At 40.5% G+C, this 17,146-nt stretch overlaps 1 protein-coding gene and 1 long non-coding RNA gene across 3 annotated transcripts in view; one reads left to right on the top strand and one right to left on the bottom strand.

The window, feature by feature from the left end:
* Window positions 1-4,860: 4,860 nt before the first annotated feature.
* LOC127474797 (uncharacterized) lies at window positions 4,861-10,836 on the bottom strand. The gene is made up of 3 exons (XR_007905982.1): window positions 10,507-10,836; window positions 7,796-8,039; window positions 4,861-5,920 (listed from the first exon to the last, which is right to left on the bottom strand). It is a non-coding gene; the product is annotated as an uncharacterized LOC127474797 (long non-coding RNA).
* ST6GALNAC3 (ST6 N-acetylgalactosaminide alpha-2,6-sialyltransferase 3) overlaps window positions 9,323-17,146 on the top strand; it is a 214,734-nt gene continuing 206,910 nt past the window's right edge. The window contains exon 1 of one of the 2 annotated variants that reach the window (XM_051796105.1): window positions 9,323-9,920. In XM_051796105.1, coding sequence (XP_051652065.1) covers window positions 9,903-9,920 — 18 coding nt within the window. In that variant the 5' untranslated portion in view covers window positions 9,323-9,902. The remainder of the gene's footprint in view (window positions 9,921-17,146) is intronic. The other variant, XM_051796106.1, reaches the window with a different exon arrangement.

The raw sequence follows: 17,146 nt of genomic DNA, 5'->3' as shown, positions 1-17,146 counted from the left end.
TTGCACCTTTGCTGCAAAAGAAATAGGGTGTTACATGATTTGCAAGCTGATGGCTACACTCTCTATAATAAGAACAGACACAGAAAAATGTTATGCTGATAACCATCTTGAAAATATAGGGGCAGGAAAGCAGCTCTTTAACTTGTCATGCACATAAATTTGAAAAATCTGCATTATGAATGTATTTCACTTAGATGTTCTCAAATGTGGCTGGCTCCAAGTTCTAATTCCTCTGCTACTGGGCTGTAGGCTGTATCTATCTGGCAATATTAATAAATTTATCCTGGAAGTACGGAACTTACTTCCAGTGAAAACTTTGCAAAATCTGGTATTTTCCACCAAAGACTACTGTGTCAATAAAGTCCCTTACTGGCTTAGAGTGATTGAACTGCTTAGCAGGATTGAACTGCTTAGAAAAAGGCCTTTTTAAAAATAATCAGACCACCAAATCTTTGTGTTTTACCACTATAATGGTAAACAGTCAGTTTGGAGAAACTGTTAACAGAGGGCTTTATGACTTTTTGAAAATTCAAAAATGACTTTAAACAAAATATCAGGGTCACTAGAAGTCATAAAACATCAAAATTAACAAACACATCACTTTCCTAATGGTCGAAGGACCACTGTATGGACTTTATTTGGACCATTAAATGGATTTACTCTGAGACTTCTGAAGTTATTTGGACTCTTAAAATAACACAGAGCTTTTAGGTGGTTTGGGGTTTTTCTCTTCTCAAAATTAGCATAGCAATGGCATACATTCTTTCTCTAGTTTCTAGCTGGGAAAGGATCCAGTGGTAGGGACAACTCCAGTTGTATCCTGTTCAGTGGCAGAGCTGATGGATCCAGCAGTCAGGATTAACTAGATTGGAGTTTGCCTTTCTTTGCTCTACCACCCAGCAGGGAAAGGGTGTGTCTTGTACTCTAGGTCTAGAAGTGGCTGCTTCTGTCTGAGTTGGGTTTCTGAGGAGTGGAGTCCTGGATGGTCCTGGAAGTTAGAAAACTTTACAGTGGCCCACAACAGGGCTACCAGTAATGGCAGGAGGTGGAATCTGTGCCTCTGACTTCTGTTATACAGAAATAAAAATAATATTAAATAAGAAACCTAAGCATTCAAATTTTAAAATGCCACAGTGATTACCTCTGCAGTCTTAATTAAGATCTTAAATAATAAATAAATAATAATTATTGGTCACGTTGTCTCCTAAACATAGTTTTAAATTACGTGATTAATAACATGCTTTTTGTTCTAGTACTTCTGACCTGTTTATGTGTACAGGCTGTCCAGATGCAGGTGGAGAACAGCTATTTAATATTCTTCTGCTCCACCATGCCCAAGTGTGGCTCTGTGCCACATGTTACTTCACGACAGTCGAAAGCATTTCCTGAAGACAGGTTGCCTAATTTCCTAATGGGCACCCTTATGCCGTTCACTGTAATGTGACACATCCACATTAAAAATTATTACTGTTTTATAGGAAAGAAAGTGAGTCACAGGAAAAATAAAGTGTTCTTTTTGCTGCTGTCCATTATAGGCTACCTAAGGTTTCTTTTTTTTTTTTTTTTGACTTTAGAGTACTTAGCATTATCTATTAATTAATATTTTCAAAATAGACATCCTATTACCTTTGACTGCAGCTGCAGGTACCCAGTGCATTGGTGAATAAGCCCTTATGGTTTCAAATTGTGAGTCCAGAAAATGAGGGAAAATAATACTAGTGCCCAGCTATTAAATCAGAGAGCATTGCAGTGGATTTCTGTTAGAGACAAGTTCAGAATCCTTTTCTTCACAGCTGTTTTCAGTGACTTGAATCATCAGACTTCTGCAGTTTTTCCTTAAAACCATTTCTCATTCACTGTATCATTTTTTCCAGAAAATGAAGCAGTGATCCTGTAGGAAACAGCATATTCATGTAATGCTGATTCACACTCATCTTTTGGAAGTTGCATCTTTTGAACTAAAAGAGGGAGGACAAATGAAAAAAAAACCAAACAAACAAAAAACAGCAAACCAAAACAAAAAGCCCAAACAAATCCCACCCCAGTTGAAAAAACAAAACAAAGCAAACAACAGCCCACAACTTCAAAACTTCCTTTGGGGAAAGAATGGTCTGATCATGTAATTTAAAAATTCTGAGATCTGTATATCCAGGCTGAATTCCTGCATTTCTTTAGTCTTGTGTTCCATGCTACCACTTTAATTTCAAGGTTAATGGTTGTTCCAATAAAGCAATAATCACAAGTTCTCTAACTCACTGAACACCTTAAATCCCTTTACAACTGCATCTTTTTATCTTCTAGTTCACTATTACACAGCAGTGTAGAAAACTGTCAGAGGCAAGACTGTTGTGAGTTACAAACTTGTAAAATTGTTAATTCAAAGCACTGCAGGGAGTAGATCTTGTTAAAAATTTGTGTGATAGCTGTCATGTTTCAGAAGATGTAACGGTATTTTTCTTGAGCACATGTGTTCACAGTTTGAGATGGGCTCTTCAAAGCACAGCAAAGTTTTGCTACTGGCAACTTTCATGGGTATAAGTAATTTTAATAACAAGGTAGATATTTTCTTCTCTTTGTATCCAGCGGAACAAAGTCTGTTGACATTAGGACACAGAGTGATGGCTCCAAGGAGAGTGTGGATTTAACAGGGCAGTAGGGTAGCAGGTTATTTGGACTCAGAAGAGTAAAGCTCCTGATTCCAGATCTGTAATCAGCTTTTATTGTTTCTCGTGCTGTGGCTAGGTAAGGCTTTGAATATGCCAAGAACAGAATTTCATTGAGAGAATTTTAATGGAAGGAGTAGAGTTGGATTTCAGTACCGTTCGACTGGTTTCATAACTCAGGAATCAAGTACAGAATGAGGTTTAAAAACAGGAATAGGTGGGTTCTAGAGACTTTCTCACTATCTCCTGTGAATCTCTCCATATGACACCTCTGTTAATTTTGTAGTATATATATATATATATGAATTTTTTTTCTGCATGTCTAAACGTTGGGGCCATAACTGCATAAAATATATCCAAGGCAGAAAAAAAACCCCATGTAACACTTTTGTATTCCTAAAATTACTGTAATCATGTTACAGATCCATTCATAGCTTGCTAAAATAATACTAATTCATAACTCTCAATGAAACAAGACCACAAGTTATACTTGGTGCTAGTTTATATCCTTTGCATGCTTCTCAGTTTGGTAGAGCCCATGCAGGTGATAAATTGTTGTAGAATTGGATGCATTTCTGGTTACACGTGTCTGGTTTTCTGACAAGAGCCTGTAGCTGCAAAGAACTCTAAAACCTGAGACTGAGATAAGAAAAAAAATTCTTTTTTTCTGCTGTTGTGCTGGTTTTAATTAGAAAGTTCTGGACCATAGGCCAAATCTGCATTCAAGGATCTTATTTTTCTGTACCCCAGCCATGTGCAGCCTCTCTCCTGGTCTATCCTGGCTGACATGCTGTTCCCTCCAGAGAATCTCTTGTCCCTGGTGCCATGGCACATTCTTCTGGCTTTCTGTTCATGGCAGAGCAGTGGCTGCTGCTCAGAGCCCTCTTTCTGCCAGCCAGAGCAGGGGAAAGTCTCCAGGAACCCTCAGAGGGTGCTGACAGTGATGGGGTCTACACAGTTCCTAAAAGGATAATTTATGGGACACTGAGTAGGTGAGTGCCAGGGGCTGTCTTTCCCCTATTTTCCAGCCTGTGAAATAGAGATGGGTTCATGTTCTTCACAACCTTGCCCCTCCCTGGTAAAAACAGGATTCTCGAGTTCCCATCCTATTCCCAGAATAAATATTTATTTATTTACTTACTTATTTGCCATGGAGGACAATTTCTTCATCCAAGACCAAGACAGGGCTTTGGGATTCAGAGCTTTCTGATGGTGTGATGTGTAGCAGGATGTTGAACAAGGGGGCTCAGACCTGACAGTGCCAGCACTGTCAGACCCTCTAGATATGTTACTTGAGGGTCGTCAAAAAAAAAAATCCACCCTTCCTCCCCTGCCAATTAATTCTCTCCTGAATGAAATAAATTTGTCTTTACTGCTGTGCTTTTAAGGTTTCCCTTTCAAGTGCAAAGAAACACCAGATAAAGCCTTGGGAAGGGATAAGGATGGGTGGTTTTTTGTAAAAGAGAAGCAGTTTGGACAATGATGGAGCTCAGCCCATAAGAACAGGAGCTGGCTGGATCTTTGGAGGCAGCACGGTAGGGAACATCTCTGCTTCTTTAGTTCAGGAGTAGGTATTCTCCTAAGCTGAAATGCTGGATTTAAATTTTCTCCTCCAATTTAGGGCCTTCAATAGGCTGATTGATGTTGTCCTGGTTCCTTTCCCTGAGCTCCTTTGATGTGAACAGCCTGTATTCTCCAGGATAAAATCCCGTCAGAGGATAAACTGACACGGACGTGTCTCAGTGTGAAACAGCGTTAATGTTTCTGTGATGTTAGTTATATGTCATAAAAACAGTGGGAGTGTAAGGCAGTGGTAACTGAGCAAAGAATGTAAAAACTCAATAGTGGAAAAACCAAACACACCCTGGACTGCAGAACTTACAAGAAATACCTATGAACCAACCATATTCTCTAGTCAGCAAAGTTACCTTCGAATGACAGTGCATTTTCAAACACACCATTTAGCTTTTGAATGCCCTTCAGAATATTACTGGTGGGTTTTCTTCTCCTGAAGACTACAGCAAGTTATACGTTTGTTTATCTTACTATTTTTATGCAGGCAAAACATCTGGTGCCATAAGCAGACACAGCACTCTTCAGAGCTGCTTAGTTGGTTTTAATTAGAGGAAAGCTGCCTGGGACAGACAATGTTCTTCTCTAAGCATGGTTTCTGGGGTTTTTTTCCTACATTAAAAAAAAATCCATTTTTTCTGTTAAAACATTTGTATTTAATTTTTTAAAAATTACAAATAACAGGTGACATACAGGTTTTTTTCTTAATATAAAAGCCCCACAATCTGTATTTCAGTGTAAAATGATCATTGATTAATAAGCATCTTTGAAAACAGAAACCTGAATTTCTCAGATGAGCAGCATTCAAAATAAAATCACAACAGTCTGAAAGGATTCCCAATTTGTAGGGCTTTGCTTTTTGCTGCTTCCAGGGACTTCTACAGACATTTATCTCTGAGCATTCAGGCATTTAAAAATATTGTGGATTTTTTATTTTCTTTTAAATCATAAATATTTGTTGACAGCATTGTGTGCTTTGAGTACAAGTTAAATATTATGGATGTGATACATGATATCCTTTATATCCTGTAGATATAAAATAGCACAACATTTACTTTTTCAAAGATTTGCCTTGCGTTGGAGAATAAAGGGAATTTTTTTTTTCCTAAAATGGTCGTGTGTGGCCAACATTTGATTTTATTATTATTTTTTTTTAGAGTATGTTTAGTTGAACGAAAGGTGGGAGGCCTGGATTTGAGTGTGTTTGTACGTGTGCATTAGGAAGGGTCTGGGGAAACTCCAGAACATGCAAGGTCTGCAAGTGCTGTGTGGCTGTGCTCAATTGTTACCATGACACTGAATAATAGTGAGGTGATGAGCTGAATTTCTAATGGCACTAATGGTGCCCAGCAATCCTTGTCTCCTGACAGTAAAATATGCAGAAGTATTCCATGAATAAAGCTTGTTTGTTAGTTTGCTTGTGGTTCTTTTAATGCATGGTGGTTGTCCTGCAGCTGAGTAAGGTGCAGATGAATAGTGCTGGGCAGGAAGCTGGGCAGGGCAATATATGCTGGCTTTTTCACTACTGTGTATGTGGCATGCTTGTTTTAAGCTGTAAGGATTTTCTGAAATGTAACAGTAAAAATCAGGTTGTATCAAGTCCCACGTGTTCTCCTCAGCTTCTGGGCTCCAGGATGTGACAGGAGTTCACCTCTGAAATGAAGCACTCCAACCTTTTTTCTTTCCTGAAAAGTCAGGATCATTATGAGCTTTAAATTAAAATTCCATGTAACATTTGGATAGATCACCTGATAAGATTTCCCATTTAAATCGCAACCTGCTGTCTTTTTATCATCTCATCTTCTACCTCCGTCATGACATTGGGCTGAGTAGCTTATATTACCTCTAGTGGTGAGTTACAGGAGGTAAGGAAAAATTGATACAGAAGGGTGGGAAGAGGAGATGTCTGGATAACAATGGAGGAGATCTGTTACTCTGCCACTGACTCAGGTTGCACCTGAAGGGTGAGAAATGCCATCTGGTGTCATCCCTGTCTGATAAAACTTCATAGTAGCAGCAAATGTTAAAACAGATTCTTCCTTTTTGGCATGTTTTCACTATATGAAGCAGTGTCTCATTTCAATGATTAGCGAGAAGACGACAGCTTTCAGACTTTCTCTAAGTGTGCACTTTTAAAATACAGAGTGTGGGACTAACAAATTAACTTAATATTTAAGTCTGCTACCTATTTGTGAGAGTTTGGCTTTGCCGTTCTTATCACAGGTGAAAGTGCAGCTTCATCAGTGATATGGTGTCCATTCACCAAACAAACCAGTTGAGCAATATTTATGGCACAGCCCAGCCCAGCAGAACTACCCCCATTGGCAGGACTGAAAAAAAACTCTTGAATGCTGGTATTGTGTGGCTGCATTAATCTTTGCAAATTAAGGCTTAATCAGCCTTCTCCACAAAGGATTTATTTATCATGACAGAACTAGTTTTTAAGACCTAGAATTGAAAGGGGTTGCTGCCCAAACAACAAATATGCCCAACCATATTTTCCCCAAGGTAGCATCTCCATAAGAATGTTTTGGAAAGGTTTGAACTAGATGGCAAATATGCAAGGTCTTTGTCCTCAGAACTAGAAGCAGTGACTTTGTGTGGTTTGTCACAATGACTCAGATTTGAAAGGCAGATTCATACCGTCTTTAACATCCCTACCAGGCAACAACAACTGTGTTAATTTTGGACAGAAAGTTGCAGGCTGAAATTTGCATGAGCTATGTTTGACCTAAAGCTGATTTCAAGAGCATTATAAGTTCAGGTAAATCACTTCATGAGGCTCATGGAAAAGATGTGCTTACAGTGGCTGTTTGCTCTTATCATTTGGTGGATGCACTTCCTTGTGTGGTTTCTCTGAGGTGGAATTTGCTCAGCCTAAGGCTGGACAGCTGTTGCTGTTTGTGGTGACCTCAGCTAGAGTCACACCTTCAGTTCTTGTCCCTGGGAGAAAATAAAGAGAAATCTCATATGCCTCCTGAAAGAAAAGTGTATCTGTCTGAAAGGCAGGGCTTTAGGTTTTTCTCTAAATTAACTGGTGGAAGAAAAAAAACCCAAGTTTCACCTGCATTTGCAGAGAACAAATACAGTGTTTCACAAGGCTCACCATCACCAGCAGAACATTTTCTGAAACAGCTGCTGCTGCTCCAGGGATCCCTGTTGGCTGGGAATGGCCAACAGAAGTGTGGGACCCTCATGGCCACTTAGAACACTCTTAACATTCCAGAAAATCTATTTGACTGTCTTTCACTAAACTAAGAAAATTTAGAGGGCCTGTAGTTACCTGTCGTGCAATCTAAGAAATTACTTTTTTTTTTTTATGCCCTTAAAAAGGCATCATGCAAGTATCTCAGCAGACAGGTGAATATGAAGTGTTTGGACTGTGATGAGTCACAGAGGGAGGGAGGCAAGGATGGTTGTTGCTGGTGTGAAGTAATAATGAAGTATCTTTAAGATAAATGCCATTTACAAAAGGTCTAAAAGTTAAAGGTCACCACATTTTGTCTGATGTGATGTTTAGAATCAAAGCACTTCAGAGATGCTTAAAACAGGACACCTACCCACATCTCTGCCTTTCCTTAAGGAATATAATTCACTGGAAATCGCTCAATGCTTTGGACATGTTGAAATGGTTGACCTTTTTGGGACAGTTTCTCTCCAAGTCTCATTCCTCTTGTTCTTGACAGAGTTGGTAAAATGGGGAGTGGGAAGGGGATGGAATATTTTTCATTTGTCTCAGATGAAAACTTCTCACACAGCTGAAAGGAATATTCTCAGTCCCAGAAAAAACTAGGTTCTTGACCACTGGAGAGAAAAATAAACAATTATTTTTTTTAATCAAGAAAAAAAATGAATAATTTATCTTATTTATTAAAAACTAGAGCTTTGTTACTGAACTCCTTATGAATAACTAGTACTTAGAGAGGCATAAAGTGCTATCCAGCATGATGTAACACCGGTTGGTAGTAGCTTCCAATAAAAAAAAGGTCCCCCCCCCTTACAACCTTCTTCCATGAATTTGTGGTTTAAATATTTCCTTATGTTAGTCATCTTAGAAACCTCAATTAAGTTTTTTTTCATTAGTCTCCCCAACACCACCACAATTTTCACCTCAAACAGCTTTGGCTTGTGGCCATAACTGAGCAAAGAGGTGGACTTCCAGCGGTGAGAGGTGCTGAGAAGTTTACAGGACCTGTGTATATATAATTACAGCACTCTGGAGGTGTGGTGCAAAGGCCAAACAGACTGTGACCTCTTCTTTGGAAACGCACAGGAAGGCAGCCAAGGAGTGTGAGCTGCAGAAATCCTCCCCAGTCCCCTTTCTGTTCTGCTCTTGGGGATGATTTACCCCCGCACAGAAATGAGCACAGGTAGTTCTTTTAGTTTCAACCTACCTACTGACTTGAGGGATTGCACCTGGATAGGAGAGGCTTGCCAGGCAGGGAAGAGTGGTGGTTATTAAATGTGCAGAGCAGCACTAACCCCTTCTGGCCTCCACATATTGAGGAGCTCCATGGTAAGAGGTTTCATAATGTGAACGGAGTGTATTGGCTGCATGTAAACAGAACCCTGAGTTGCTGCAGAGGGGATGAACATTCCCACTACAAGGAATTTATTAAGGGAGAGGGAGAGCTCTGGTGTGTATTAAAGCAGCAGGAGTGAAGCAATGTGGCACAAAAGGAATACAGGGAAGGTGCCAAGTACAAAAAAATGCAAAGGGTTCTAAGATGTAGTAATGAGAGGCACTGAGAAAAAGGGGGAGAAAGAGACAGCTAGAGAAGTGACAAATATGAAGTGAAACCTCTACGATACATAGAGTATGTAAGGGGAGATTGGTGAGATTATGTAAAGTGAAAGATTTCTTCAACAGTTGAATTTATTAATCTGCACTTAGTCCCACTGCAGCACAAGAAAAGTCCAAAAAAAAGTTCAGAGAGTCTTTATCAACTTGCACATGTAAAAATCCTCACAAACTAACCTATGCTTTGTATTTGCTGTGATGGATGCCAGTCCTTTACACAGAAAGGTGTGCACAGCACAACACAAGCACCTCTGGTGGGGTATTCGTGTTGGTTGCAGATAATGATTATTTCTCATAGGGCAGCAGTTCAGACAAAGGGAAGGCTGCTATACAGCGAAAAGGGCTGAACATAAAACATTACTGCACTCTAACAAGCAGGATAAGGATTTTTAGAGCCCTAATAACAGAGAGAGACTTTGGACTTTCCTGCCCAACTGGCAGCAACTGCCTTCCCAGGACATTTAGAGAGCTGCAGAGGGATTAATTATAAACACACAGCTTGATTTGCAGCCATTGCAAAAACATCTGCAAGGTACCGACAGCCACTCGCACGTACAGCGCTGCGCGAGAGCGTCCTGGAGCTTACGAAAATACACGCTGGAGCCATGAATCAAACTCCGTCATGTGACGGAGGGGAGGTGCTGGGCTGGCTCCCAGCCAGTGGTAGGAGCTGATGGGTGGAACAAACGGGGCATAAAAAGACTAATATGACTAACGGATCCTGGATGCGTGGTACCTCTCTTTGGATCTACAGGAATGTGGGCTCTAGCGGTTCTGCAGCTCTACCAGCCCTTTGCCTGACACTGGAACTGCTGCTCACAAAGTAGGATCCTGCTGCTCTGTGGTAGGAGGGATAGAGAAAGAACATGGCCTGCATTTTGAAGGTAAATCTCTATCTGTTGCTTGAATGCATTGTTAGAGAGCCCCTCGCTGCTCAGAGGCATGGATTCGGTGCGATCCTATTGCATCTTCGTTGTCTTTTTGAATACTGGCTTTGTTTGGCAAATGAATATGGAGAGATTCTGCAACTTACAGCTGTGCTCTGCTTCCCTCTGCCATTCTTTTCCTCTTTCCCTGCATTGTCAGAACTGTGAGCTAGTGGGGAGGGAAGTGTGTACTGAATAATAGGAGGGGGGAGAGGGGCTCTGGTTTATCTCAGCTGACTTTGTCTACGCTGAATTCCTTCAGGAACAATAGCCTTTGGGCAACAGACTTCCAGTACAAAGGGCAAAATGGGGAAGTTACTTTCTTTTTCTAACCTTGCAGCATTTACTGCTTTTAAAGCAAAGGTTGCAGATGTACACAGCTGTCCCAGTTGCTCCTTAAGCACACACTCCCCTGCTGAATCTACTCAAGATCCACATGCTCCACACAATTATACTCAATCTTTACCTGCATTTTTCTAATCGAGCAGCCTATTTGATAGGGGGTTTTCCCCCTCCGTGCCAGCAAATATAAGCGTGAACTTACCGTGGGATCACACGCTTTCTCCAGCCTGCTTTTCCACACCGAGACAAAAGTATTTGCAACCCGCACGTCATGTACATGGAGGGAGCATCCCTAGCAGGGAGTGTTGAATGGAAGGGGAGGAGGCGGAAGTGCGGTCAGTTGGGAACACACGGCGTTTGTTCCCTTGCGGGGCTGTCACTTGCCGGGAGTCGCTCTCCTGTGCCCGGCTTGATCCATTCGCTGCCTGCCTTGCTGCTGCTCTCTGGGGATGTTTTGAGTACATTTGGGCTTTGGGGTTTGTTTTTGTTTTGGTTTGGTTTGGTTTTTTTTGGTGAATGAAACTATCTGTGAGTTCTTTGTTATTTGCAGTCTTATCTTCTAGCAAAGAGTCGATTATCCCAAACTTTGGGATGGCCTCTCACAGCAGTTGCCTTCAGCGTATCAACAAAGTGGGATAAGTTGCAAAGCTTCAAAACAGTTTCCAGATAATAAGTGTTCCTGCGTCTCCATGAACCCAATCCTGAACAACTTCTTATTTTGCTGCGCCGTTTTCCCCTTTTCATTCATTCATTCCCAATTAGCGGGTCAGTGGCACATGGATGTTTTTTGAGTTTTCTGTCTTGAGCATGTGTGCTGTGGCAGCTTATATTAATAAAAAAGGCAAAGTCTGCTGCAAGTGCAGAAACTTCCATGAACTAGCGTGTTCTGCTTGGAGATAGACAGTAACAAACTCCTTTAATCAGACAGCAGTAATGTAACTGAGAGTTGTGACTTGGGATGAAGCTCTGTGAACGGAGCCTGGTTTCACAAAGATGAGTGTGTGCCCTCCTTTTTAAACGCTCCCCGAATGACTTAGCTTGGATCTGCAAATAATCCAAAATTTCCAACCTTTTTTTACTGTATGGAGAGATCACGTGTAAAATCTTCCCTCTGGCTGTAACAGTTAAATAAGAATGTTCTTTTAAAAGAAAACTCCAGTGTCTCTTTTTCCCCCCTCCCAGTTGTTTCCTCTGCACAGTCTGGTGACACAGCCTGCCACAAACATGCCTTAGAGTTTGAATTACAATACAGTAAACATCTTCACTTTGCCCAGGCCTGAAGCTCCATTTGGGTTATTCTGATGATTAAATCAATAGATTAATTGGTATTCCTTGACAGACAGCCCTCTTCCAGGTTAATTCTTAATCTTGTTAATGCAGGCAGGTGCAAGGATAAAAAGTGAAACAGATACGATGAGAAGATTAGCTTTGCCATAAGGCGGGCTGGATTTTCTCAGACAGGCATCCCATAGGAGTAATTTAAATGTCTAAGTTAAGATACTTAATGGTGTTTAAGTTTTTAATGTAATGTCTGCAGGTACTCCTCAAGCTTTTTCCCTAACAAGGAAATTCAGAATAGTAAATATATTTTCTTGTTACACCAGGCTAATTCTTGCATGAAAACATATACCTGTCAACAACACCCTCCTCCTTTCCCTTAGGTTTGTCCTGGCTCTCCTGTTTATTCAGTCAGTAGTTTGTGTGGAAACAGGAAAAAAAAATCAAGAATAAATATCTATAGGTATAAATTTGAACTAGGTGTTGGCACATTGGATGGGAAGCCAGAACAACTGGGTGTCCTTGCCACTTCAGCCCTGAGTGTCTCTGTGGCTCTGCCTCATGGCTTTCCCTCTTCTGTTCCTCGATTTTTAACCCCCTGCCAAAGATATTGAGACTGGTTGAATGTTGGAGTTCTGTGTGAATGAGAGTTTAGTGTAAATGAGATTGGATAGAGGTGTCTGTAAAGTGAGAAGTACAGAGGTGGCTCTTAAGAATTTACTGGAGTAACTTAGAGTGGTTAAGAGCATATTAGAAGAGGTGTGTGACCTTTAGATATCAAGATTTCCTTTTAGTGTGACCACTGCATGAAATGAAATAATCTGTGCAGCTTGTGCAGAAATGCCTGGGAGGTTGATTCTTCCTAGGGTACCTACTGTCCCTCTGGTGTTTGTTGTGCACTCTCCCTGCCTAAGAGCTGTCCCTGATCATGGCTCCAGAAACTTTGCTTCCTATTCAGAAATGGGACCTTCTTGGCAAAACCAGTGAAACTCTTCTTCTGAGGAATTCTCTGCTCTGTAAAAGAAAAGCAGAGAAAGAGGTGAAATAAAGACAAGACAAAATAAAATAAAAGTTTGGCTATGTTAGTGTGACTCTGCAAATTGTAACTACCTGAAAGAAGGTTGCTGCCTAAAATTGTGGACAATTAAGATAAAGCTAGCTTGCACAAACAAAAGGACTGTCAGGAAAGCGGGAAAGACTTTTAGCACTTAACATTGCAAGGGAGATAGAAGGAGGGGTGGGGGGAACCTAAGCTCTTTGAAATGATAAAACTTTATGTAACTACTCTATAATAGTAAGAATAGGAGGCAGGCAACCAAATGTCTATTTAGATAAGGCAGACTTCATAAAGAGTGTAGATAATTTTGAAACTCACTGTATAAAAAGCTGTTGTGTTTCTTTTCTCAGCGGACATGCATGGGGGGAAAAAATCCCCTGGCATTTCCCCAGCCCTAATACAAACCCTAATACAATATATATATATATATATATTGTTTAAGGATTTCTTTGAATCAGAAGCAAGTTCCAAAATGCCTGATGTGTTTTTTATTTTCTCTGTCATGAATTTAAAAAGTGTGGCAGAATAGCTGAGTGAAGTGTAGGCATTTCTTGGAAGCAAACAGTTGATCTTATGCTTGTTACTATGGTAGCTGCATGTCACCTTGCCAATTACTAGATTAGCAGTGATTACTAGTTATGCAGTCACTATTATCCCTAACGATATCAGTCCCTAAGTTCTGCTGTATCAGCCACTGACTCTTGAAAACGATGACAGATGTTACTCAGTAAATTACTTCAAACTCCACTTTTTGCATAATTGAAAAAATGATATTTCAAAGTACCTGTCATCTTACAAAAAACACAGCATGAATGATAATGGGATTCTGTACAATGTTGATATCCCCCACTGAGGAATGGACCGTGATATTTTAAAGCAAATAGAACAGGTAACTTAGTTTGCACGTGCTGAACTGCGCAGGGGATTATGTCTTACTCTATTTCCAAAGTCCTCTTTTTAAGAGAAGATGATGGAGGTCGATTATGTTGTCATCATAGTACAATTTTTAACTGTGCAGGCTTAAAGTGGTAGAATATAATAAAAAAAAAAAAATCATGTCCAGGGACGACTAGTTTTCTTCTGGTTTATGTGCTGTGTACTTACTGTGCAGTGAACAACAGAGTTTTCATATGCCTGGAGGCTGGATGTGACCTTGTGCCAGCAGAGATCACAAGTGAGTTGAAACCTTCAGTGAAACTCTGTGGTCTAAATAGTATTTGTATAATGTGGTGCAATGTTCTTATTACTACAGCTGATTGAGAATTCTCTCAAAGTAAGCAAGTGACCAGCTCAAATCCGCAGCTTCTTTAGTATTTTTTAAGTGTAATTTAAAGATTGAAAGAACTGCTTTGCAAAACATAACTTACAGGTTACAAATAAGCGAAACCCTTCAAGAACATGCTTGTAACTCTTTTCTGGAGGATGCTGTCAAAGTTGACCATGACTGTGTGTTCATCTATGATCCTTTTGCTTGTTTCCTCTCCGTGGTTATCTCCACTGGTTTAATTAAAGTCACAGGTTGCATTTTCCCCTTAGCTCACATGGTGAACTGCTTTTGGCAAGAATTGTCTTCGAGAGTTTTCTCTGAGTGTTCAGTGGCCTATGTCTGATTGGGGTCTTCAGACACTGCAGTAATACAGATAACATTCCTATCTACAGGCATATGCTCCATCTGCACTTTTGAGACTAAAATAGCAAAGCTGATCTCATTACATTAAATTTTCCACCCTGGCAAGTGGCTGTTCAAAGGGGAGAAGCAGAAGATCTGAAAGCATCTGATCCTCGTGTTTGGACACTTGTAATCCTGGATATTTAGTTATTAATTTGACTTGTACATGACAAAGATTGTAAATGTTTCCTTCCAAATTTCTACATCATCAAAAGCACATTCCCTGTTTCAGCGTGCTCTGTGTGCAGAGTAGGCAGTGAGTCTCACCATAACTCCATTCACTACCAGGGATTTGCAGGATGCAGACTCTTCCATGGAGATGACCTCTATATCCTGCTTGAATCAGGTCCAAGATAATTCACATTCTGCCTTGACTGTTAAATTGACTGCAGCAGTGTTTATGCATGGCATCCATCCGCTTTCCTGTGCTGAGAGTTGTACTTGGATCCTGTTTGATTCTCATGCTGTGCTTTGTCCTCTGACATGACAAGAGATGGAGAGATCCTAGGGAAGGGAACAAAGGTGACCTTTCCTCCTCGTGGGAGGATGCAGCTCTGGTGGTTCATTTCCCAGCACTGGCTGAATTTGCTGCAGGTTTGCTGTAAAGTGAGCTCTCTTCTGAGCCTGTCTTAACCTGGCCATCAACAGTTCTGTGGGCTGCAGTGCTTCTGTTGTGACTGGAATCATTCCTAGGAGAACATGGTTATATCTCTAGAGAGGGAAGGTGTAAATATGCAAAGGTGCCCCTTATGAGGTATTCGCAAATGAGCTGGAAAGTAACAGGTGGATGCAATGAGGGGTTACAGAGAAGAAATGGGATTTCTGGTAGTAACCAGGTTTCTTGTGGATCATTCCATCCTTATGTGCTATGGGTAATTTTTCCCATTCTCTTCCCCCTCCCCAAAGAGAACTGGTGAAACTCTATTTTTAATTCTTTCTAATGCTCCTTCTCCACTGGATATTTCTATTTTAAATACCTTTTGTTGTTGTTGTTGTTGCTCTACATTGTTCACCTCTAAATCGCTCCAAAGTAAATGAAGCTGATTAATGAACCTGGCAATGTGCAGGGCTAGGATTTGCTGTATTGTGGTCCAGTGGTGCTTAATTACTATGCAAGGTTTTATGGAGTGTGGTGCATGGAATTTCGTCATGTGATTTTTTTAAGTATGTTGGCTTCTTCAAAACTTAAGGAAAATTAAATTCTAAGAAGTGTAAAACCACTCTCGCTTGCAATGACCTTAAGCTAATTATACTTCAAGGATAATATATTAGCCCTCTCCCAGAAAGGGACAGCACTCTAGTCAGTCTAGTCCTAGTCCTCTACAAGAGGATTTGCTTTGGTTGCCTGAATTCAATTTTGATGCCCATGTAGCTAAACCAAGGAAATCTCCAGTGTAAGAATGCTTCAGTTGGTTTAAAACTGGGGGTTTTGTGTCTGACTTAGAGGTGTGAAAACTAAACCCACAAAACCAGCATGAAATTATGAAGTGTCTCATATATTTAAGTAACTGTGTGATAAAGCAGTGACGGGGGGAAGGTTTTTGCCTTGCAGTTCATCTTTAAGCAGTGAAGCATCTGTCATCCAGATGTTTAAGGCTTCCTCCCTCTTCCTGGGGATTCACTGTCCTTGTGTGCTGTTTGAGCAGCCTGGGCAGATGTCCCTGTCCATGGCAGGGGGATTTGGAACTAGGTGGTCTTTAAGGCCTTTCCAACCCAACCCATTCTGTGATTCCATGATTATCACAGGTCGTGGAATCACATATCCAAGATTCAACCTCTTTGCAGACCTGTGCGTGAGCTTCGGTGGTTTAGATCTTGTTCATTTTTTTTCAATTTTCATGTTGAAGTCACGAATGCCAGATAACTTGGCACGTCATAGTATGACAGAAACCACCTCAGGAAGCAGCAAATTCCTGTACTTTGACGTAATGTGTCAAAACCCTCGAGGTTTAGGATAGATGTGCTCTTACTTATTTCTAGTGAGGTGGCAGCCAAAAGAAAATCATATCTTGTTTTTTGATAATAGCCAAACATTCATGATTAATTTAAGGGAGTCTGAAATGCAGCTTAAAAGTTCTCACTTTTTAGGTTTTAATCACAACTATCACAACATCTGTGCATTTAATTTAAAAAGGCAGAGCTTTTAGCATTTTTTTTCCGTTCCTTTGCTGTGTTTCATTCCACTAGTATCTACGTGCCTTCCAGAATGTAGCACTTGACGTGGTGATCTGTCCAGGGTTTGTTCTTTCACCTCTTCCCAGGCAAGCAGTATCTAAGCAGCAGATTGATTTTTTTTTTTTTTTTTCAAGAGGAATTTTTTGGGGGTGGGGTGTTGCTTAAAGGGGAAAAAAAAAGTTTTCTGTGTATTTTTCAGGAAAGGAAAAAGTCAAATGCTCACACATGAAATGGAAATTGAATATCTTTTTGGTGGCTGTTGGCTGAATTCAATTTTTGGACCAATCTCCTCCCCAGGGCAGCTTCTACCATAAAAGAAAGAGCTGTTTTGTGAAAGAAAAATCAAACTATTGATTGTAAATTTGTTTTAGATTTTTAGTTTTATTTTCAGGTATTAAATAATTTATTTTGTGGTCGTTACCCATGCCACTTTCCCAATACTTTCTTCTGCCTATCAGCTGCTCTCCATCCATGGTCTGACTCATAGCGCAGAAGGCTGGAAGTGTGCACATACATAAGAAAGAAGAGGTGGAGGTGTACTTTGTCTTGCTAGTGTTTGACACCTCTCTCTGAGATCTCTGTCCAGGAGCTAGGAAGAATTGATCTTTGTGGGGATCTGTGAACAAGGTGGGTAAAGGCAGCTCTGTTTATTGGATGTATTCC

Source organism: Manacus candei, unplaced genomic scaffold (assembly GCF_025592945.1).
Source record: "Manacus candei isolate 608988 ecotype Guabito, Panama unplaced genomic scaffold, ASM2559294v1 h1tg000044l, whole genome shotgun sequence".
NCBI classification, from domain to species: domain Eukaryota; kingdom Metazoa; phylum Chordata; class Aves; order Passeriformes; family Pipridae; genus Manacus; species Manacus candei.
The sequence above is the reverse complement of the archived record's forward strand: the minus strand, read 5'-3'. Positions and strand labels throughout refer to the sequence as shown.